Source organism: Coenobita brevimanus, chromosome 103 (assembly GCF_032717465.1).
Source record: "Coenobita brevimanus isolate Jiangsu-jjx chromosome 103, ASM3271746v2, whole genome shotgun sequence".
Classification (NCBI taxonomy): domain Eukaryota; kingdom Metazoa; phylum Arthropoda; class Malacostraca; order Decapoda; family Coenobitidae; genus Coenobita; species Coenobita brevimanus.
The window spans coordinates 13,101,253-13,125,961 of NC_137056.1; the positions used below are offsets into that span (position 1 = coordinate 13,101,253).

At 42.3% G+C, this 24,709-nt stretch overlaps 1 protein-coding gene across 2 annotated transcripts in view; it reads left to right on the plus strand.

Annotated features, from left to right (window-relative positions):
• LOC145415766 (uncharacterized) overlaps positions 1-24,709 on the plus strand; it is a 72,020-nt gene that overhangs the window by 32,301 nt on the left and 15,010 nt on the right. For both annotated transcript variants that reach the window (XM_080285008.1, XM_080285007.1), the window contains exons 3-6: positions 5,439-5,557; positions 11,662-11,762; positions 16,865-17,000; positions 22,904-23,437. In XM_080285008.1, coding sequence (XP_080141134.1) covers positions 5,439-5,557; positions 11,662-11,762; positions 16,865-17,000; positions 22,904-23,437 — 890 coding nt within the window. The remainder of the gene's footprint in view (positions 1-5,438; positions 5,558-11,661; positions 11,763-16,864; positions 17,001-22,903; positions 23,438-24,709) is intronic.

Here is a 24,709-nt window from a genome sequence, read left to right on the forward strand (position 1 = left end):
ACCGACACCGGCCGCGGATTGGCCGGTGTATCATTAAATCTTGAGGATCGTGAAAACCTGAGGACGAGGGCACCAGGCACACCCCAAAAATTCTCTTCTCGGCTAATTTTCACCATTCATAAGTGTATTCATCGCCATAAACCTACATCATCGTCTTTGTCGATGTTTTTTCCAGCTGATAAGCATGAAAAAAAGGGGGGAAAATCAAATACTAGCACCTTAATAATACACTGTGCGTGAGTATATATTTTCCTCGCCTTAAGGTGCTAGTATTTGATTTCCCCCCCTTTTTTTCATGCTTATCAGCTGGAAAAAACATCGACAAAGACGACGATGTAGGTTTTATGGCGATGAATACACTTATGAATGGTGAAAATTAGCCGAGAAGAGAATTTTTGGGGTGTGCCTGGTGCCTTCGTCCTCAGGTTTTCACGGTCCTCACGATTTAATGATACACCGGCGGCTGATTTCGGTCCAGCCAACCACCTGTCGCTCGACCAATCGCCGGCTGCACGGCGGCTGGACTTTAACCGCCACCCCGGACAGGAGGCTTGTGGACGGCGGCGGGCGGCCGCCGCAGTCCAGTTGTCACCTTGACGGAGTACGGACGACCACCGCACAGAGCGGGCGGCGACCAGCCGCCGTCTGGATGGCAACCACCGCTCAAAAATCAGGTGTCGCCGACCAGTCGCAATCTGTAAGCTGGTGAGACGCAGTCCGGCCGCCCACCGGGCGGCTTCTGTGCCACGACATCGGTGGTCGCGGGGAGGTTTTTCGTGCAACTCGAAAAACCTCGCGACGATTTTTTGGTCGCCATGGTGGCCTGCAGCTAGACCGAGACATATGAAGACCGGTCGTAAACCTCACCAAAACCACCCACGACTTGCAGGTCGCGGGTGGTTTGCGAAAAGTCGTACCTGCAGTGTGACGGGCCTAAAGGAAAACTTGTGGCAGACAAGTAACTTGCAGTGTAAGTTTTGCATCAAAAGACCATATACATGTGGAGAATTGGACAAACACATGCGGAAATACAAGTTTTTGCAAAAAGCTTGAAATAAAAAAAAAGATTAATGCACTACAGTTTCCAATACTCATTGAAACACATTATAACAGATGCCAAAAGCTTTACTACAGCACATGTTTTAACACAGGACACACACCAGGACATAACACAAGACAGAAACCAATCCCTTTGTTGCAATACATGCTGTGACAAATAACCAAATGGGGATAAGCCAGGCATAATGTTGTGTAGTCATACATACATACACACACACACACGCACACACACACACACACACACACACATATATATATATATATATATATATATATATATATATATATATATATATATATATATATATATATGTATATATATATATATCCATCCAACATCCAATCCCACATTGTCCCATGAGGAGCGTAGGAGCCCGGGGCTAGGCAGTTGGTCCTGACATTTAAGATGAAAGTGAGCAGCCTCACTCATCCCTGAGTGGCATTAAGTGAGGAATAAACCCCAACCACCAGTTGGATATAAACATTCACCGGCTCAATTCAATTGGAGTGCAGTAATTACCCACTAAACCACCAGGCGCCAAGATTTGGTTATATGGTTACCACCCGGCGTAGTAAATGATTTCCTGGTGGACAGGAAAGCAATTGGCTTGTCACTCAGTGCAGTCACCCACAGGCAGAAGGAAGACGAAAGAATGAAGGAAAGAAAGACAGAAGAGGGAGTGTAAAGTCACGCGCACGCAGAAGGACGAAGAAAGACTGAAGGAAAGAAAGACAGAAGAGGATTGTAGGAAAGAAGGATGGAGGAGAGGAAAGGGCAGACACTTGAGAGCAGTACTATATATATATATATATATATATATATATATATATATATATATATATATATATATATATATATATATATATATATATATATATACACACACACACATATATATATATATATATATATATATATATATATATATATATATACATAAATGCACATTGCCTTCAAACCCTATTATATTTGTCTGTAGGTAAAATTTCAAATTACTGGAGCCTGGAGAGAGTGGTGACAAGTAATGAAAGCACTGCATCATTATACAGTGGAAAAAACACAGTAATTATGATGTTTGCTTTACGTGGCCACATTACAAACTGGCCTACACTAGTTCTAGTCTTCATGTTGTAATCATTGTACACCGACATTTGTAACGTTTGTCAATCCACAGTGTTATATAGGCTAATGTTACTTTCGCTGGCAATGCAGTTATAGCCAAGTGCTTCCGGAAAGCCGGTAAGCCCTCAGTTCATGACATGGCAGCAAAACTACTGGTAAAGGCATCAACATAATACGTTATTTACTTGTTCATTATTTTCAAATATGCAGCTTCAATAATAAGTACGCACCTTCTTGCATCTTTGGGGAATAAATGAATTTTCAGTCCTGACTGCGTGCTGCGTTTTGTTTTTCACCCACACAGCAAACATGCTTAGGAGTATGAGGGCAGAATGGTGGCTACGGCTACTTGTTTGTTTATATTTTGACTTCCTCGCAGCTTTTTGCCTAACAGCGGCAGACAGTAAGGGTCGACGCCACCGCCTTCTAGTGAGTAGGCCATGGATGAAAACTGTCCTAACCTTGCCCAGTATGGCATAGACTTCTTCTTAACTGTAGTTTCCTTGGGAAGAGGTGTTTGAAAGCTCCAATGCCACTCAGAGGAGTCATAATACGATCCTATGACCCACAATAAAATGGGTTCGGCCGCACTTTCCACGACTTGACATGGCGTGACCCGAATTGGCACATGTCCCCCACTGTCAACAGATTCTGAGAATAATACACAATTCTTCACCTCAACCTGTTAGTCCAGTCATTTAGACTTACTTTCTGTGGAGGCAGCCCTCTTTTAATCTGATGATGTACAGAATGAAGAAAAGTTCCTGGACACTTCTCTTGCTGGTTGTTGCAATGGAAGGTACTAAATCACCTTTTTTTGTTTTTGTTATGCCAAGAAGGAACCAATATGAAGTAAACAACAAAAGTGTATGGGAAGGAGTGATGTTCTCTGTCGCTTGGGGAGGAATGGGAAGTATGGAAAGCTGGACACAATCCTGGCAGAGGAAAGTCGACGAATATTTTGCTCCTGGGTACATACTCGTGAGCCCCGGCTTCTGTTCATCGTTTACCTCCATCCTCGGCTGAATGGAAATTGTAGCCAGTGTTCCACATCGAGCGTGACCTATTGCTGGTAGTTTGATTTTTTTTTTTATTGTATATGCACGGACAAATTGCTCTTGGAGTAGTCTGGCAAATCCATGAACTACTAACTTAACACTGAAAAACATGTCTTCATTTGGTGTAAAACTCTTGCTAAGAATTCCTTTTAGTCTGGGGTAGATTTAAAAGTTGGCACAAGCTATGACTCACGACTTTATCCTATATATTTTTTTCTGGGCATTTTTTTTTTTTTTTTTTTTTTTTTTACTTGTCCGACTCTGGGCAGAGGCCCAGGGCCTATTTCTTGGGGGCAGTGGCCTATCCCAAGGCCCAGTAGTCCTCCTACACCTCCACATGTCACCACTTCGGCGCTAACACCCACCGTCCATATTGAATACATGCTAGGGCTGTCTCATACAGGACTGGTGTACTGGTATTAGCTGAGGTACTTTTACGACATGTCGGCGAGTCATCTGGTAGATCAGGAAAGTCTGCTTTTTAGGAAATTCAAATCCTTTAACTGTTCCTTGCCCCAGCTGGGATTCGATCCTGGGTCCATCAGGATTGCAAGCCGCCTCTCTATCTGCTAGCACCAGATGATATTTTGCAAGTTTTGAAATGGACGGGTCAGATACAGCCATGATTAACCCCTACATTACATGAGACTTCCCTTAACCTGAATAAAATCGTCTGGTGGCGGCCTGACTAATATGAATAAGCATAAAAGTACTAGATACGGGACCATATGGGACATCGCCAGAGTGAATTGCCTTGCGAGTGAAAATCCGCTGGGAGTTACAGTGGAGCATCCTAGGAGGGTTCGTCAGAGATAAGCACCTTGCGTGTGGGAATCCATGTGAAACTAATGTGAAGATTCATATGGGGCTTCGCTAAAGGGAAGCACCTAGCTTGTGAAAATCTTTAGGGTGTGAATGACTGCCAGGGCCACTCCTAGAAATGCTCCCTCATCTAAAAATAGATATTCGGATATAAGGGGTTAATAAAATTGTCTGACGAAAGCAGTAATGTAGCGTAAAAGAAGTAATGATACAGAAGGGGCTGATATTCACTTCACGTCTGTCTTGCTATGTTCCCTTTGTTCTCTTCTACTCCATTGTGTTCTCTCACACTCCACTTTGTTCCCTTCCACTCCATATTGTTCTTCACACCACTTTGTTTCCTTCAACTCTTCACTTTGTTCCATTCCAGTTTGTTCTTTCACTCCGCTTTATTCTCTCACACTCCACTTTGCTCTCTTCCACTCCACTTTGTTCTCTTCCACTCCATATTGTTCTTTTTCACTCCACTTTCTATGCTTCTACTCTTTCGTTCTGTTCATTTTCATTTTTGTCCTGTTCCATTCCTGTTTGTTGCGATCCACTCTACTTCTCTCCTTTCTACTCCTGTTTGTTTCATTTCACTCTTTTCCTCCATATTTGTTCCATTCCACCTTGCTTCATTGTACTTCACATTGTTCCATACATCACTTTGTTTTGTGCCATTCTATTTTGTTGTCCCACTCCATTTTATTGTTCTACCCAACTTTGTTCTAATCCACTTCAATCTGTTCTTTTCACTCAGCTTTGTTCAATTTCATTTTGTTCACTTCCACTCACATTTGTTCCATCACACTTCATTATCTTCCATACAACCTAACTGTGTTCTATTCCACTTTGCTGTAATCCCCTGTTCATGTTCCACTCGACCTGGTTCTACAATGTTCTGTTCTATATCACGTTCTGTTTTATTTTACTTTGTCTGTCTTCACTCCATATTACTTTGTTCCATTCCACTTTGTTTTGCCCCACTCCATATCATTTTGTTCCATTCCACTTTGTTATGCTCCACGCGACTTTGTTCTGTTCCACTCTATCGTTCCAGTTTTGTTCTGTCCTATTCCATTTTGTTCTTATATGCTTTTTTCACCTTTTTTTCATTTTGCTCTGCTCCACTGTGTTCCATTCTGTTCTGTTCCACTGTGTTCCAGTTTGTTCTGTTCCAATGTGTTCCATTTTGTTCTGTTCCACTGTGTTCCATTTTGTTCTGCTCCACTGTGTTCTAATTTGTTCTGTTAAACCGTATCCTGTTGCGTTCTGTTCCATTCCACGTTGTTTTTTCTCCATTTTGCTTTATAACATTCCACTTTGCTCGAAGCTCATGTGTTCTGTACTACCATGTTTCATTCTGTGTTCCACCGCTGTGTTTACTGCCGCAGGTGGTGGGCTGGATGAGGTGTGGCAGAACCTGACGGCGTTGTGGGAGGAGGTGAACGTCCTCACGCAGGAGATCAACCACCACCTCCACCACGGACATGACGATCCAGACCACGATAAGGTATTAACAATTTCCTAAATATAAGCCGTGTGTGAGAATGCTTCGATGACCTATACAGCCCCGTCACTCAACAAACAGTCACTCTAATAAAACTTCCACAAGCACTTTTTCGTCTTGCAGTCCTATACTCATCCCCACCTACAACTACGTGGATAATTGGGTTGGGGCGGGGCTCTTCCAGGGACAGAATGTGGTGCTTTCTAACCCTGCAGGACTTATAAAACACAGCTTGAATGTGTGTACTAGAGCTGCCCACTATTGTCAGGTCTGCGAGAGTTGGCCACTACACACACACAGATACATAAAGTAACATTTATTTTCACTCATACAGATATCAAGCCGTTCATAGCTGAAATCGAGTTAAGAATAAAGTTGATGTGCAGTTTCTTCCAATGCATTCATAGAAAACATGGAAACTGCATCCCCATTCCTGTGATATGTGTACAGATTCCTTTGAATCACTGGGGGAGGGGGGGGGGATCAGGCAACCCAAGTATCGCATTATGGAAAACAGTCTATTGTATAACTTATATTAAGATGTCAAAGCCATGTCTGCCCTCCTTTTACTGCTTCTAAGAAATTTAACTTGCCAATGGGAGGCCGACCCCCATAAATATAACGCTTGAAAACCTTCTATAGTGGGAGACATTATCAAGGGACCAGACGAACTGATCTGAGAAGTTTCGTTGTAATCCATGTGCTCACTTTTCCCTATTTCTGAACTTGTAATTTTTGAAAGGAGGGACTGACCCCCTCAAGAATCATTAGGGGGTCACACTCCCCAAATGTTGCATTACGAATGAGCTTCAACTATACAGCACGTTCTAAGATATCAAATCCGTATCTGCCCTCCTTTCACGATTTCTGAGAAATTGAAAGTTGGCAAGGGGAGCTGACCCTCCCAAAGAAATCATGGCTGCAAAATTGTATATAGTGGAAAACTTTTCCAATAATAATCCGAACTCACTTGGCTAGTTTCATTCAAATCCATCAAATAGCTTGCCAACTGGTAGACGGGAGTTGCCTCGCTCAGGTTGCGAAAAGTTTCACTGACGATGTGGGTGGTTGCTGTCCCCCTTGAGCAAGGGGACGGGTGTGTGCGTGTGTGAAGGTCACAGCCTTGCTCTTAGATCGGACTATATGAGCTCTCAGCTCCCTTCCTGGAGGGTAAAAGCTTACGATCACGACCATAAAGTGATCCTGACCGACCCGGTGAATTACACACACACACACACACACACACACAGCCTGAGTCTAGCTCAACGGTATAGGGCGGGTTGCCGAAAATGATACCATGCTGCTTTGCAATTTGCATGACTGAAAAAGTTTAGTCTTTATGTTTAAGATTCTTTATAAATACTTTTCCTGTCCTTACCTGGTTCCCTTCAGTTTCGTTACTCACTATGTAGGAGAAGGCATCATGGTGCAGCTAGCCTTACTGATCCTCCGACTTCACAAGACAAGGATTCCTCAGCACAAGCCTCCAGAAAGCAACTCTTTCTATTCCAAATAACTCCTTGCAGGAACAGCTGACTTGCTCCAACCATGAGTTTTGCACCTTCCTCCATGGTCTCCTTCACTCTGGATTTCCTATTTTAGGTACTATCCTATGTGCAAGATCATCTTTAGGGAGAGGTGTCATGTGCCCACATAGACAGAGTTGGTGTTCACCTATTCTGCAGGTCATAGGCCTTGATTCAGGCTCATGTAGTAATCGCCTTTTATGCATCTGATCGTTACCAGTGATATCCCATAACTTTCCGAAAACATTTACAAGTAGAGGAGGTGATTCACTTCTCTAAAGCCCTGCCTAGTGCCCATGTCTCACAGCCATATAGGAAGACAAGAATCACTTGCTTCCTAAAGATCAAAATCTTCGTTTTGCATAAATACTGATAACGTCAAACACTCGACATAAGTGAGTCCATTCCACCAACTACTAGACCAACATAATGTATAACCTCATCACCTGACCCACCATTAAAACGGGCCACACAGCACTTCACCCAAGAAGTCACCGAAAGCCTAGACCTTGGTACTGTCCCTGGAGACATTTACTTCCAATAGTTTCGCTTCCTCGCAGTGCCTTGAGAGCATTCAGTACAATCTTCAGTGACTCCATTAGTATAGCCTTATAACTGCTAACTGATACAGCACAATGGCTCAGACCCACAGCTCAAACCAGCACCCAAGCCAAGCACATGATAAAAAGTGACGGGGGGAGACACATCATGTCTTACTCAAGAACCTCCTATAATGAAATTTGATGTTCCCCCCACACACTTAACAACACCTTTAGTGTCCTAGTTCGGGCCAGCTGTGGACCGAATAATCCATGAGGGTATCCTTTAAAGTCACAGGAGTTCCTTGTTTGTTGGATCAAACGCCTTCTTGAGACTGGTATAAATTGCAATAGCAGTCCTCCTAAAAATCCATGCCGATGCTCCACGAGAATTCGAAGTGCCAGGATATGATCAACAATAGACTTCTCGGCCGTGAATCTGGATTGTTTATGCCTTTGAAACATTAGCAACTGTCCTCAGATTCGCATTAGAAGCATGTGAGCAAGAACGCTGCCTGCTACACAAATTACTGCAACACCACGTTACTGAAATCACACTATTGTAGTCTCCTCTTCTTTCCTAGATAGGGATGACCAATCCCTTTGTCCAGTCACAAGTAATGATACCAGTTCACTAGACGATTTCCATGACTGTGCATGATCCTCAGATCCCCCAGCTTTGATCAGTTCCTCATGAGAGCCACAAACACCAGCCGCCTTACCAATTTTTAACTCGACCATTGCCTTTGTAACTTCGTCTACACAAAGTGTGGCATCATGAACTGGTGGGAAAGTCGTAAGGATTTTTACCAAAGAACAGAAGCTTTCAGTTGGTGGGCTCTATCACGTACCGTTGCTCAAAGTTTTCATCCCATTGAGCCCTTTGTTTACCTGCCTTTGACACAGGCAATCCATCCACTGTTCTGTTCGAACAGAGTTAACCTTGGAGGTGAGACTGGAAAAGATATATATATATATATTTTTTTTAATGGTTTGATAAGCAGGTCAAAATTCATTCGCATGAAAGCGACTCTCTCAACAATTTCTCAGACATACCACTCCTTTCCTATTTTCAGTGAGTCTTGTCTGCCTTGACAGAAGCCTGTGCTGTTTCTGATTCTTAGCTAGTCTAGCAGCACGTTTCTCTTCAGTTTTAGCCATCATCCCTGGTGAGACGTAATCTCTCTTATTGGTCTCAGACAAATTCCAAGGCATTCATCAGCCACTGTCAATGTTACATATTTAACTCTGTAGAAACCAGTATCGCCTGGGGGTGACACCTCAGCACATTTTTCAAAACATAAACAAGGAAGGAAACCCAAGATAGGGACCTATGAGCTTTTTGACTGCAAAAAGATAGGCGAAAGGCAGTATGCTAAGTACCTTTCCCACAAAATCCCACATGCAGCAACCCGAGGCTTTGGGGGGTTAAATGTAATCCACCGATCAACAGGGTCTTAACAACATTAAGAACCTCAAACTAAATTGAGACTTTCATCGCATACTCATGAGCACACTTCTCATCCCTGAGTTTCTTAAGATGTAACTGTTTTAGGTGGCATCTTGGAATGCTCTCGGTTTTGATTTGCATCCTCAGCATAGCAATAGCAAGTATACGATAAGTAGCAAAGGACTTTGCACTCCTAAAAAAAAAATCGTTTTGAAATCCTCTATCAAGTATTTACAAGGATGTGGTCAATCTTCTTAGCATCCTCTCTGGCACTGGTATATCAGGTCCAGTGGTGAAAATTTGGCCACTGGAGCCAGGATAAAGCAGTTTCCAACCCAATGGATTTTGTAAAATCTAGAAGGAAAGAACTATTGATATTCCTGGTCCGAGAGCCATGGGGATCTAAACTTTCCTTAAAGCCTTCTATATCAGTGCCAGTAAAGCCCTGAAGTCGCTGAAGATCAGTAATGTATCTCATGAGAGGTGCTGTTCTACAAATGAATCAAGTATGGTGTAAAATTCCACCTCCTCCTCCATATCACTCACCTCGGTAGGAGCGTACACTGCAGTAAGGAGATGCTGTGCTTCAGTCTCACCAGCATTAAATGCTCATCATCTGGAATAAGACTGTTGGTGGAAGATGCAAAACAAATAGAAATCACCAGAGCTACACCCATAAGACGGGCTCCATTTTCACGGCAGGCCACTGTTACGAGTAACCACTGTTGCTGATCTTGCCATGGCCGGACCACCTTATCTCAGACAGTGAAGCTATGCCGATCCTCAATCGCCCTAACTTTCGTAAGAACAAAGGCAGTCGGTCATCATCCAAGAGGCTTGGAATGTTCAGTCTCACCTTAAGTATTCTTCGAAACTTAAAACTGGGTGTGGAACTTCAGGCTTATGTTTCCTCTGCATCGCCACGATGCCTATTAAAAATTGGTTGGAAGGTAGCAAGCGTCCTACCTAGATCTTCCTGCAGGGGTCCAGTGGGTTTTACCCTGCAGTCTTCATAACCAGCGCCGGCCCGACAGGGGATTCCAGCCAGGTTAGGGTGAGATTCCTGCTTCACTAGCATGTGAGGAGGATTGGGGTCAGCCGAGATTAGATGACACTGGTTCCTCTTCCTGGGTCTTATTTTTATGGTGGCAACACTTTTTACGGAGACGGAGTGCAGGCCGGTCCCTAGCGTCCTAAGTCAGGGGAAGGACTCACTACCAACCTGTGGACAGGAGCGTGGGTTCCTTTGCATTGCCAATGAAGGCTAAGATATGCCTACCTTACTACATGGATTTTGGGTTAAAAAGCTCATCTGCTCTAACATTTTTTTCCTGCTGGGTGTCTAGTCACCCGAGTCATTGGACAAGACCCAGGTGGTTGCCTGTTTATTTACTCACGACCCGAACATGAAGCAAATAGTACTGGATAACATAGTATCAGTAGCAGATCAATGCCTGATATTGTTGCATTGATTACTTATCCGATGCACAACTGGATAATTATGCACCTTTCATATGTGGTTACCTTGATTGTCCTTATCTGGCTCCCGTTTTTGTTCTCACCTGGCTAGGCTACCTTAACTGCCCTCACCTGGCTAACTGTCCTCACTTAGTCACCTTAACTGTCCTTACCTGGTTACCTCCATTCTCATTACCTGGCTACAATAATTGTCCTCACCTGGTTGCCTTATTTGTTCTCAGTTACTTACCTTGACTATCCTTACCTGGTTACCTTAAGTGCCTTCACCTGGCTACCTTAATTGTCCTCATCTGATTACTTTAATTGTCCTCACGTTATGGCCGAAGTTTAAAACAAATCGCGAAGGGAAAGGCAACTCCCTAAATTTTTTCGATCATTTATAATATTACTATGCCTATTAGATTTGATAAGCCCACATCCCCTATTATAATGTGTAGTCAGCAACGATATAAGGAGGCCGACAGGATCTATCTTCGTCAGAAGCATAAGAAGCTATAGTGAAGAGTTAGGGGCTTGCATTCTTTGTCTCGAATTATATTTTAAGTCCACGATCGCTACTTCAGTTCTCCATTAACAGCCGCACCATTAAATCTCTGATTGCTAAGGGAATGGCAGGCCCCCAGTTATTCAAGGCAAGACCTCAGTTATTCACGTCTTTGCTGAAAAGCACGATCAAAAATAAAAAAAAGTTCGGCCTCTCTTCTTTGCTGGTAATTGCGTTATGTAAAGTGGAATATAGTCCAACCATTTCCTGTCCGTACAGGTGTTTTACAATAAAATTTTGACAGTTTTAATTAGAGGCAAGTTTACACCTTCTCGTATTCAGTTTTATATTTCGGCCAATATTTTTAAAGCATAAGTCGCGAAGTGAAAGGCAAATCTTTAAGTTTTGAAGGACATTTATGAAACGTGTATGACTATCAGATGCGATCAGCCTGCATTCAACTTAAGACAGTGAAATCAGCAATGATACAGAGAGGTGAAACACGTTCTGTTTTCATTCTTTGCTTCAGAAATCATCGTCGAAAATGTGGTCACGCCTTCCCATCCGCAACTGAAGCAATAACTACACAGTATTGTAGATTCGATTCTGATTAAATTTTCTCCTGACAGGCTGTGGAAGAGGTGTGGAAGCTGAAACACGAACATGAAGTGCATCATCTCCACCATCCCCACTCCAACCACAACGCACATCACGACGCAGCCCTCCTCCAGTGAGTGACAGTGGTGGTGGGGGGTAGGATGGGCATAGGGTGACGTGAATAGAAGAATTAAAATAGGTGATAGACATCAGATGGGTGGCCGGGGGTGACAAGTTGAAATAGGGTGAGAGGAACAAAGTGAAAGGGGGAACTGAAATGGGTGGGAGGGTTGAAATGAGTGGCGGGAATGAAAGGGGTTGCAGAGGTTAAATGAACACGAAGACTGAAATGAGTGGAGTAGGTGGGAGGTAATGGAAGAGATGAAATAGGATGGTGGGACTAATAGGGCTGAAATGGAAAGAATTATGAAAGGAATGAAATGGGTGGGAATACAGAGCTGAAATGGGTGATTTATGAAGGGCCTGATGTGGTCGGAATTATGGAAGATTCAAGTGAGTGGCTGTGGACTGAAATAGGTTGGTTGGATTCATGGGCCAAGTTGTTCAGCTGTGAGGCTTAATCCCTTCAGGACGCTCATGCTTTGTTCTTGTTGCCACCAGATGACCTTATTTATTTTTTTGAACAACAACAACAACAGCTACCATTACTACTACTACTACTGCTACTGCTAGTGGTTTGTAAGGGCTGGGTACTTGGGTTGCCTTACAGTTTAATAAGAGCACGGTTGACTTACAAGACCAAACGATCAAAATTTCCCCATCTTTCAGTCAGCTTCCTTCAGTTTTCAAAGAACTGTTACCACCCTTCTGCACCATCAATTGCCTATTCCCCCATCAGACTCCTAGAGGAAACTCAATCACATTCAACAACTTTCAACTAGTTTTTACCAGTTTCCTAACCATTTCTGCCAACTTTCACTTGCAGCCTATTTTCTACCGATATCCATCAACTTCAATCAATTTACATCAAACTCTGACAGTTTTCAACCAGTTTCCAACAATTTCCACAGTATCCCCAAAGTTAAAAAACTGTAAGTATATTTGCTTCAATTAAAAACCTAAATCTCTCCCCGCCAAACATCTATAGGAGAAGCCAGTTACCATCTTCATTTTTTTTTTTTTTAATTTTCCTACCCAATTTTGCCACTGAGCCACAACTTTCTCTAGAATCTGAACTCTTTGAGTGTGGTGTTTTTCTGTGGTGAATAAAGTCGTCTGGCATCAACTGGACTGAATGTAGGTTTCTTGTTTCTTAGTCAGAATATTAATAGAGTTTTCAATCCTCGTGACGTGATATGTTTCTCTCAGCTAAATAAAATCGTCTGACATTAGGCAGGAAATACATCTGGAGGACTCAACAAATTTTCAACAAATTTTCAATAATTTTCAAACAGTTTTCAACAACGTTAAACACTTTCCACCAAATCCCTGCCCATTACCACCAGCTTACCCCATTTTCACTAAAACTGTAGCCCGTTCAGCCGAGGACGTGTTATACGTGTTGTTCTGGCTACTTCCACACAGTTATATTTAGCTGCGAGGAAACTTTTCGAACTGGAGAGGTTGAGTCAATTCTTCACGAACTCCCTCACTATACGTCTCCCTTCAGCGGAGGAAAATCGTCTGGGAGCAGAAAGAATTAAATGAACAATCGTCGCCTTACTGAAGGAATTAGCTCACTGTAGCGGTTGATGTATTTTATTTTACTGATACTCTCAGATGAATATTGTTTTAAAACTGGAAAAGGTCATTCTTGCTGAAACTGTCATTGAACGCTAAATCTAATCCTCCAGTTTATAAAGTCTCTCCGAACCTGAAGCATCTTGATTGCCAGAATAAAGCACATATGCCATCTTCAGGTTGAAAAGCTTAACCATTTTCCCAACACTTTTAACACAAACCCTCCTATCAGACACCTAGAAGAGACACAGTTATTTTCGTCATCTAATTTCCAACAGCGTGCAGCTAATTCTCAACAGTTTTCAACCGATTTTCATCAACTTTCTTCCCATTTCCATTATCCCACCTTTTTCTAGAATTTAACCCTTTCAGCCGCAGGACATACCTGTCCATTTTATTCATGCTGCTTCTAGACAATTGTATTCATCTTCGAGGAAACTTTAGAATTTGGGGGGATAGATCCCTTCGTTGCTAACTTCCTCACTACAAGAGGTCTCATTCGAACTGATTAAGATCATATGGAAACAGCAAGGATGCAATGAAAAGTCGTCATCTCTTTTTCAACAACTTTCAGCCAGTTTCCTTACCACTTCCTCCAACTTTCATAGCACCTTACCCTGATGGTGTCTTATTCTATTAGTGTCCGGCTCTGCTTTTCTTTCTTTACATTTTACAATTCAGTATTCAGTCAACAACTCTGTCTGGTGGACGGACATGGAAAGGCCAGCAGTCGCCCCATCTCTCATTTGTTCCTTAACCATTCACATCAATCGCGTATTTTCTATAAGTCTTGATAACTCTGAGTGACTTTACTTAGATGAAGAATTTTCGTACTGCAGGAGTTATGGCTTTGATTTTACCTTCAGTACCATCAGTCTCTCCTAATTTGAATAAAATCGTCTGGAAGCAGCAAAATAAGATTAACGAATTTATCATGAGAGTCCTTTTTTATGTATATCTGTGATTACTGAAAGGGAAATTGAATATCATATATACTTCCCACAACGTCATCATCCTGGTGATCGTCGTCCTCTGCAGGTGATGAATCGTAGGGTGGAGTAGTGAGGTCACGAACTCGTTGGTGTTTTGACCCTTTGGTTGGTGGTATGGTCTGTGCTGGTGGTTGGTTGGGCTGGGATGAGAGAGGGAACTCAGCCTTCTCTGCGATTCATTCACACCGTGACGAGTACATCTTCTTTGCTGCAGTTCAGACTGGTCACAAATCTCATCTAACTTATTCTATTTCGCTTAATTAAACAGGATTAGGGAGTTAGAAGGTGGTCAGAGGTGAGGCTGGAATGTACTTGGCATTCAGGATGGCCAAGAGGGAACAGGTGGGAGGATGTGGAACAGTTAAGGCAGATGGGAGAAACAGTGTACTGTAGGTAGAAGAGGGTTGGTGTAAAAGGGGATTAAGGGACAGGATGGTCTGAAGCAGATAGGGTCGATGCAAAGGCAACTGGAAATGTAGGCTGGCATGATGTAGTTCGGACAATTGAGGCAAAAACTGGGAAGGCAGGTGACTATATGGCAGATAAAGCAGGATACGACAAGACCAATGAGGAGGAAACGAGATGTCCACATGGTGGAGAGTAGCTGGCGTTTGGTGGAAAGGTGCATGACTGACAAGGGAAATAGCCAACAAATCGTACCTCAAAGTACAACATACAACCTTCGCTTCACAAATTCGTATATCCGTTACACTTCTAGCTGTGAAGTGACTGGATTAAAAAGACCCTGCCCAAAAGTCTCACGGTCAGCTCGGAAATAAATCGAGACCACCTGTTTGTGGACGGACTGGGCGTCTGATTACACCATTGTCATTCCTTCCCACCTGACAGCTGGAGAAGTGTCTGATTTTACCCCTCCTTGCGTAATGTCAGTGCAGTCTCATGACAGCTGCAGGAGTGGCACCTGAAGTAACCAAATGGTGGAGGTACACTGGGTCACAAAAGTATCGGTGCACAACGTGCGTGAAACATTTGGGACCACAGAACGAAGGTCATTGAAATATCAGTATCCGACCTACCACACGTTGGTAGCCATGATGTCGGGAGGTGTCATATATCGCCAACTAGCAATATCCTTTTGCAAACATATAGCAAATGTAATGATCATATAGACAGACACTGATGATACACAGTGAGTCGTTGGTAATGTCAGCAGTTTTTCGAACCTTTTCGGTAGGCATCGCACCCCTTGTGCACCAATACTTTTTTGATCGAGTGTACATGTGTGCAACACTGGCAGTCACTTTCACAAGGTTGATCCACTTGTGTCCACCGTGACTGGATTGAACATGTCTTGGCGGGCTCCCAGGTTGCTGATTTCCGTTCTGTGTACGATTATTGCACTTTTTCTTATCCAGGAAAGTCTAGGGCATTAGGTTAATTTTTGTTAGTCAGGTTAATCTGTTAGGTTAGGTTAGGCTAGATTTAAAAAAAATGGAAGGGCGAACATCCTGGGAAAATCAGACTCAGCATGTAGTGCAAAACTAGTATACAGAACGGAAATCTGCTCCCTGGCTATGATTGTGAGCAGTGCATGTGTTAATGTGAGTAGGGTTCTTCAATTGCCCTGTCTGAGGGTCCATTGACACTACATTCACGAGTAGCAGAGATCCTGATATATATATATATATATATACTCCCTCTTCTGTCTTTCTTTCCTTCATTCTTTCCTCTTCCTTCTGCCTATGGGTGACTCTACACTAAATGACAAGCCAAATGGTTTCTTGTACACCAGGAAACCATTTATTACGCTGGGTGGTAACCATATAATCATATTATGGCGTCTGGTGGTGCAGTGGATGACTGCGGCTCTCCAGTCGGATTGAGCCGGTGACGGTCTATATCCAGGGGGTAGTTGGAGTTTGTTGCTCGCGGGGTGCCACTCAGGGATGAGTGAGGCTGGTCACTCTCATCTTGAATGTCGGGACCAGCTTGCCTTGCCCCGGGCTCCTGTGCTTCTCATGGGGCAGCTTAGGACTGGATGATGGATATATATCTATCTATCTATCTATATTTCTATATCTATCTATCTATCTATATTTCTATATCTATCTATCTATCTATCTATCTATCTATCTATCTATATATATATATATATATATATATACGCTTGATCCGGAATTAAATATTGCAGACAGCACTGAGTGGTTTGATAGTTTTTTTTTTTTTTTCTGCATCAGTAGAAATATAGAATGATTTTTTTTTTTATAAGAACAATATACTGTACACTCCGCAAAGGTAAGTCGGTAGGGTTCACATTTAAGCTTACTGCGGTCCGGATTTGGACCCGGTCCACTATTTGAGTACCAATGATGTAGAGTGTATCTGTCTATATGGGTTCATGTGAAAGATGTAAGTACACCTAAGGTGGTTCCAAGTGGTCAGTATGAGCTGTGTAAGGAAACTGAGAACTTCCAGGACACGACACACTCGGGCATTTCCCACCGATTTCAATTCTATCTCCATTTTTCAATAACTTTAGCAAATGTTTCCCGCAATTTCCTAGCACAAATGTCTCCATCAGACACCTGGAGGAGGCTCACGGACATTCACACCACCACGACCACACTGGCGAGGCAGACCCACAGCCGGATGGTGACCACAGCCATTCGCATGCTGACCACGGCGACCATGACCACCACCAGGGACCGCAAGAGCTGGTTAGTTACATTACCACACACATGTTATTATGTGCCTTTTCTAGATTGTTTGGCTTTTATTTGTTTCAAATTCTTGTGACTAACTTGAAGAAAACCGTCCATAGTTAGTTGGAATGGAATACGAGTGCCGTTCCCACTATGAGTGAGAGTAATTCTGGTCCTGTTATCTCCATTGACGCGTTTACGTTGTGTCACTGACATAACCAGGCAACTGTGTTGCCCGAATTTACAAATGACCCTCATCGTCCTCCCTGTCCCTTGATAGGGGGATGGCTGAGGACAAAGAAGCGCAACTTCAGCCTCCAGTTATCGTGATTCACTTTTAAATTAATCTGGAGCTAAAATTACATGCAGTTTAGTTGTTAGATCAAAATGAGTTGGGAGGAAAAACAGGAAGGAACTTAAATTCTTCATTTTTCCAGGGTTTCAGACAACACACAGCTCATCCTCAAAGAGACAGTCTCTTAAAGGATGGGCTCTGTGCAGATAGAAATATTAAAGCAATAATGAACTTAATCTCTTTCCTGTTTTTCTCTCCAGTTCATTCTTATCCGATTGTCAAAATGAACTAATCATAATAATCAGATATATTCAGGCTCTTCCAGGGCCAGGTAGATCTATATACTGTATATTCATGAATATCATCTAAGGTCTGTCAGGCCCATCACACCCATTTCAGTCGTCAGATCCCTTTAGGTCAGTGTTTGGCAGTTCTGGGCCTAACAGGTTTATTCAAGCCCTGTTATGCCCATTCAAGGGTAATCATGTAGATTCAGGTCCATTCAGATCAATCTTGGTCTGTTAGTTTCTTCACATCCGGTGTGGCTCATATTAACTGACCATTTGAAATTTCTGAGCTACAAGGAAGATGAAAGTCTGTTCATTGATAATTTTCGTAATATTAGTACAAAACGCGTTTAGAAAAACGCGTTTAGAAAAACGCGTTTGTGTGAAAATAGCCTTGATATGCTACTAAGTACTTGCTAAACAATGTTATGCGTCGATTTAACCGCAAATAAGGAAAATATATAGCAATTTCTCAAACACTGTGAAAATATGGACGGTCATCGATACTGACAAGATGGACGGTCTTTGATATTTTACTTTCCCTATTTAAGGCAAAATCGAAGCGTGACACTGTTCAATAAGCACTGAAGAATATGATGTTACAGCTGTTTTTGCGCGATAATTATCTATTATTAACGCCATTTGTCCTAATGCTACGAAAATTATCAGTGTCGATATTTTCAACTTCCTTAGAGCCCCAAACTTGCATATGGTCATTCCGAGTTATCCAGGGCCATTTAGGACAAGTTAGGTCCAGCCTGCACTAATTAGGTTCATTTAGGATGAGGCTCATTACATCGATTTCGCCTATTCATTTTCATATTTGGTTGGTTTAGGACAACTTCTTTGCAGGTAGGTTTATTCAGCTCCCATATGGACAATTCAGTAACTTAGAAACCCACGTAAGAGCAGACAACTGCGTTCTGGGTCATTCAGGCTCAGGTAAGTATTGTTAGATCCATTCAGGGCCTTCACACGCAATCAGGCTTAGTCAGATGAATTTTGGTCGCTAGTCAGGTCAGCCTTGGTAGATTCATGAAATACTATAGTCGGTTTAACGGAGTCTGACGCACTGATTTTGCCAGCTCAGGACAGGTGGAGTTGGTAACACTGCGCCAAGCTCTCGGGCGGTGATTGGTCAATTTCTGTTGTTTGAACGTGCACCAATTTGACTTTGTATTCCAACCAAGGCCCTCATTTATTTGTAAGATACCGGATTATATAGATATAAATTAATGTAATGACGTCGCTAATGATAAATAGGGGTCAATTTTTAGTTTCACACAACCACTGATTTTTGCATCAAATGTGTTTCCAATGGTTTTTGGTGTGATTCATTTGATTTTGCCCTTCAAATCTATCGCCAATCAATGGTTTCAAAGGAATGAATATTTTTGCCATCACCTTAGAAACCACTATTTTTTTTTTAAGAAAAAAGGTCAAAATGAACAGAATCACACCCAAAACCATAGGAAACACTCAGATGTGATACAAAAATATGGGTAAATTTTCGTATTTACACTCAACTCCTAAACAAGCTTAAAATTGTATTTTTCCGAAGGATTTTAGCGTTTTTCGTTTGAATCTGATAATCATTTCTGTCGGAAATCACTTTTTTTTGCGGTCCCTCCCCTCCCCCCCAAAGAACAATGGGGGACCTGTGGGAAAGCGGGGTTTTGGGTGGGGAAAACACGCAAAAAAGAGTGATTTCCGACTGAAACTGGTATCAAATTCAAACCAAGAACACTAAAATCCTTCGGAAAAATATAATTTTAAGCTTCGCCCCCCAGACCCCCCTACCCCTGGCCGTGGTTTCTAACCGGGGGGCTTCGCCCCCCAGACCCCCCTGACATTAAACAAACATCATATAAGCTAACCCAACCGGGTGTAAATACGAAATAATGCCCTTACTCACCAGTTTACAGCTCCTGAAGTAATTACGGTAATTTTGCAGCCTTCACAGTTCGTGGCTGGAGACGAACTGACTTTCAAATCCTGCGAACCCTAGCGTGGGGGGTTTGAAATCCTACTTAGTCACACTGAGGGCACTTAACAGATTGTGGAAGCACGTTATGTCGTCTTAAAAAGTCAATTGCTCCCTGATCTTTGTCCATGTAAGTCTTAATAAATCGCCAGTACGACCACGAGCACCCTTCACAAGACGACATCGCGGACTGACTTTCAAATCAAAGCCCACGGTCCCAGCCCCTTGCCTCCTAGGCTGTCATTGGTTGATTAAGTTACGTGATTGCCTAATGTGCCACATCACTACAATACATCACATCACTTCTGTTCCTCTTTCAACCTCAACAGACAATACTGACGGCTGAGCTCGGCCGCCATTTTTCCCTCTTTATCTGTACCGTATTTCTGTATCTCCATTATTATTCATTTGCGAGCAAAGTGCATAGAATGAAAAATGGTCTATACTGGCCCAGAAGTTATTTGGTAAACTTATTTTTCTAAGATTCTCTGGTTGTGCGAATCTAAAAATTGTCCTAAATAGAATGCCTTTTAAAATATTAGAGATAAACCTGAACGACATTGATAACAAAACTAAGTAAAGTCGCAACTGGACCCATACGGACAACAGTCAGCGACTGATTTATTCATTATGTTTGATTTCGTTCACATTGCACTCAGTTTTATCATAGCAACCTAGTTCAGCTACAATTTTCTCATGGGGTTTGCTTTTATCATACTTTCCTCTCTTCCACCATTAACAAAAATTCGGTTCATTGTACACTGATGCAATCCATCACTTTCCCGGCTCCCCTCAGTCGAGGGGACAGAGATACATCATGCTTGAGGAAAGGGTGCATGGTGGACAGGGATAGGGTGTCCATCTGTCTGTCTGTATGTCTGTCTCTTATGATACTTATGATAATGTTCAGGAAAATCAAACACCAAACTTAGCAACGTAAGAAATAATTTTACTGAATCTGACTATGATTACAAACAAATGCAGATTTTTAAAGCTACTGTTACCTACGAAGGTAATGAAAATGTGTATGTACAGTACATTATATATACTGAGAATAGTGTGTATGTGTGTGTGTGTGTGTGTGTGTGTGTGTGTGTGTGTGCCCACACAAATCATAATTATTAGAAGATAAGCTAAGCGTATCTAGGGTAAGGTTGTATATTAATAGATGAGGTAATGAAGGGGATGGTGTAGAGTGTGACACTGTAATAATGGTGGGAAAAACATTCGAGCCTTCAAAGGACCTCAGAACCACCTTGCTATGAACGACCTAATTCCCGCCACAGTCGTTGATTGTTGTCTGTATGCGTCCAGTTGCGACTTTACTCAGTTTTGTTATCAATGTCATTCAGGTTTATCTCTAACAAGGTAAAAGGCACATATTTATCATTAAAAATATCATTGCTTTAATCTATATCTGCATGATCCGGTATCTTACAAATAAATGGGGGCCTTGGTTGGAATACAAAGTCAATTTGGTGCACATTCAAACAGCAGATTTTGACCAATCATCGCCCGAGAGCTTCGCCCAGTGTTACCAATTCCATCTGTCCTCAGCTGGTAAAATCAGTGCGTCAGACTCCGTGAAACTGACTATAGTTCTGTCCAGCCCTATTCAGACCCAAGCAAATCAGTTTAGGACTGTATCAGTGAATATGTCCTTTTGGGTCACTCCAGGTCCATAAGGTTATTTAAGTTAACCCGTGCAACTCAATGATGTATATTCTTATTGTTTTCATTACCAGACGATTTTTCAGAATCAGAATAGACTTTTCGAACTAGAGGAGTTAGACATAGCCCTCAATGACCTCTTCATTTCAAGAAGCCTGTCCTAACATGAAAAAAGTAATTTGAAGATAGCAAGGATAAAATGAACAGCACATTCGGTTCAGCATCTGCAGGATCAGAACATTACAACGTAATGAAAAATCCAGCGACACTTGGAAATTCCCAGGCATGTGTAAGACAGCAATGCTTGGCAATGCCAGGCCCAGGGGAAGGAACGGAGTCTTCCAGAACTCTAGGAAACCCAAAATGTCTAAAAAAAAATTGAGCCCTCCACAAAACTGAGGGGTAGTGACCTGCTTCCAAAATTAACCCATCAGATGTCAATCTCCTTCATACATTTCCTGAGGTTAAACAATAGATTCTCAAAATTTCAACCTTATTACTTCACAACAGATATACAGTCCTGTGACTAGCAACATAGATTTGCATGTGGTGCCAGGTGCTGGGCTTACTGTCCTAAGGTAATTGGTCTCTCAGTAATACAACGGTTCAGTAACGCGGTGACAAAGGCAGTTCTAGGCCCGGCCCCTGGGAGGTCTTTTAAAAATAGGTCTCTGGATTCAAGGGATAAATAAAAATCAATTCAGATCTCCAGAGGCGTGTGTAAGATATAAGTCTTACCAGCACAGCGGTTTTCTGAGATGTTACAGGTTTAGATGTTTCAACTTTTTAGGCCCTTTTTAGGTCCATTGGATCGATTCAGTTCAATACACTTCTTTGTAGATATGCTTATGTATGTTGCTAAAATTTAGTTTTATCATTGTATTTTCTTAATGTCAGTTCACGTATTCGAGGACTAAGTGAGGGAAGCAGTAGACGAGTAGGCGGGATGGGCTGTGATGAGAGTGAGTGGTGGGGCACAACGTGGTAAAGGTATCCCGTGAAAAAAAAAGGTCATTGTTTTTTGGCTTGTAGTCGAGGTTGTCATGGTTACATTATTTACCACATCAGAGCAGAACTGGAAGGAGTGGGTGGAATAGCAAGGAATGGTGGTGAGTGGTGGAATGTGCTGAGAAAATATATGCTCTGAAGGTAAGTGCTGTAGACATGCTGGTGAGGTGCAATTCAGTGGTGGGGGAACAAATAAATGGATGGGGTTGGCAGAAAGGAGTGGATGAGGTTGGGAAAATGGATTAAGACGGTGGCAGGTGGTGGAGCAGAGTGGGACTATAGCACAACCCGTGAAAATGGATATTATATGAGCGGCGGCCTTGGTGGTGGGAACATGACTCTCTTAAATGTCTAAAGTTGGGGAAAAAAAAAGGTGAGCTAGATGGAGAGGGATGTCAGGGATGGTGGTGGGTGGTTGAGCAGGGCAGGGATAATACACACTGAAAATGGGCATTGTTGGTTTCTTGATATGAGTTAAATGATGAATTTATTCACTTCTTTCTCCAAGAAGAGCATCAGCAACAACAAACAGAAATAACAAACAGATGAAAAAGCCAGTGTGTGTGTGTGTGTGTGTGTGTGTGGCAAATCACAATGTAGGTAAAATATCATCGCAGTGAAAGAGTTAGATGTACTTCTCAAATTCCCTACACTGCCTTCCTCTTCTTCACAGGATCACGTGAGGGACATACATGATGACCATGGCCTGCATGACCACGACCCCCACCACCACGACCACGATGACGACCATGACCACCACCATGACCATGATCATCATGACGACCACGATGACGACCATGGCCACGATCACGACCACCACCACGACCATGATCATCATCACGACCATGGGGCACGGGACCGCCAGAGGCCAGCTCTGGGACTTGGTCTGGCTTTAGCACCACCAAGACCAGGCCTGGACGACAGTGGGGAGGACGATAGCCACGAGGACGATCATCAACAACACGGCGGCCAGGACCGGCACCAACCTGGAGACCACGACCATCATCACGACCATGCCCGCCACCACCGTCACCATCATGACCATGACGATCACCATCACGATCACGACGACCATCATGACCATGATCACCACCACGACCACGACCACGACGATCGTGACCCCTGGGTGCACGCGACTTGCGAAATGGAGCCCAATGTTGACACGCCCGAGTCACAAGTGAGAGGCACCATTGTGATATCCCAGAAGGTGAGTGGAGCAAAGGAGACAAGAGGAAACTCGAAGGAGGGAAGATAGAATAGGTAAGGAGGGATAGAAAGAAGAGGAATGGAAGGAAAGACGGAAAAGAAAAAGAAGGGATAATATCAAAGAAGGAAAGAAAGGAAAGGAGTAGGAAATATGATAAGGGGAAAGAAATGTAGAAGACAGCGGGGCGATTTGAAGAGAGGAAAGGAAAGAAATCATAGATAAGGCAAAGCAGGGAGGGAAAGTATGAGAATAGGAACACAGGAATAGTATCAGGATGGGAAATGCTGAGACATCAGTCGCGGACTGTTCTTGTTAAGTTGAGCTATTGTTGTTTGTTAACAAAACATTATTATTTTTGTATTATGTGTAAATTGAAATATAATGTTATTTAAGCCAATACCAACTATATATATATATATATATATATATATATATATATATATATATATATATATATATATATATATATATATATATATATATATATAAAACAACAGACTAGGATGTAAATGATCCAAAAAGACCTAGAGCAAGACCAGCAACTAGGTGATGTAATGAAGTAAAAAAAATACATCGGGAGGTACAGGGTCCCAGATAAGAAAAAAATAAATAAATAAAAAGAGTGCAGCCGACGAAGACAGAAAACTGGTTAGAAATCTTACGGTTCTGTAAGAAAAGGAATAGCACAAGACCGGAAGAAGTGGAAATCTTCGGGAGAGGCATATGTCCTGCAGTGGAATGTTACGGGCTGATGATAATGAGAGAGAGAGAGAGAGAGAGAGAGAGAGAGAGAGAGAGAGAGAGAGAGAGAGAGAGAGAGAGAGAGAGAGGATAGGTTTGGTTCCAATACCGATGCCTGAGGCACACCAAAGATGAATGGTGAAATGGCAACACAAAATGTTATATTGCCTCTAACTCATTAAACGATCTTCCATTTAAAAATGGTTAATTAAATTCCTGACTATTCTATATAATAACACTTTGTAAAAAAAAAAAAAAAATCTGTTCTTGTGTAATAAGTACTATTTCCTTATTTGTTTTGCTCCGGAACTATAGAGAACATATATCATCATTCTAAAACTTCGCTTTTGTAAACAGGAGAATGATTTTTTTATATATTTACTAATTTTCTATAGAAAGAATGAGTGGGTTTGTCTTTTCCTTCGTGAGGAGCCAGAAGAAAACATATAAATATGAAAAGTGACATATAACAATATTGAATACATAATGAACGAAATCATAGAATTCTAGAATCGAACATTTTTTCGCGAT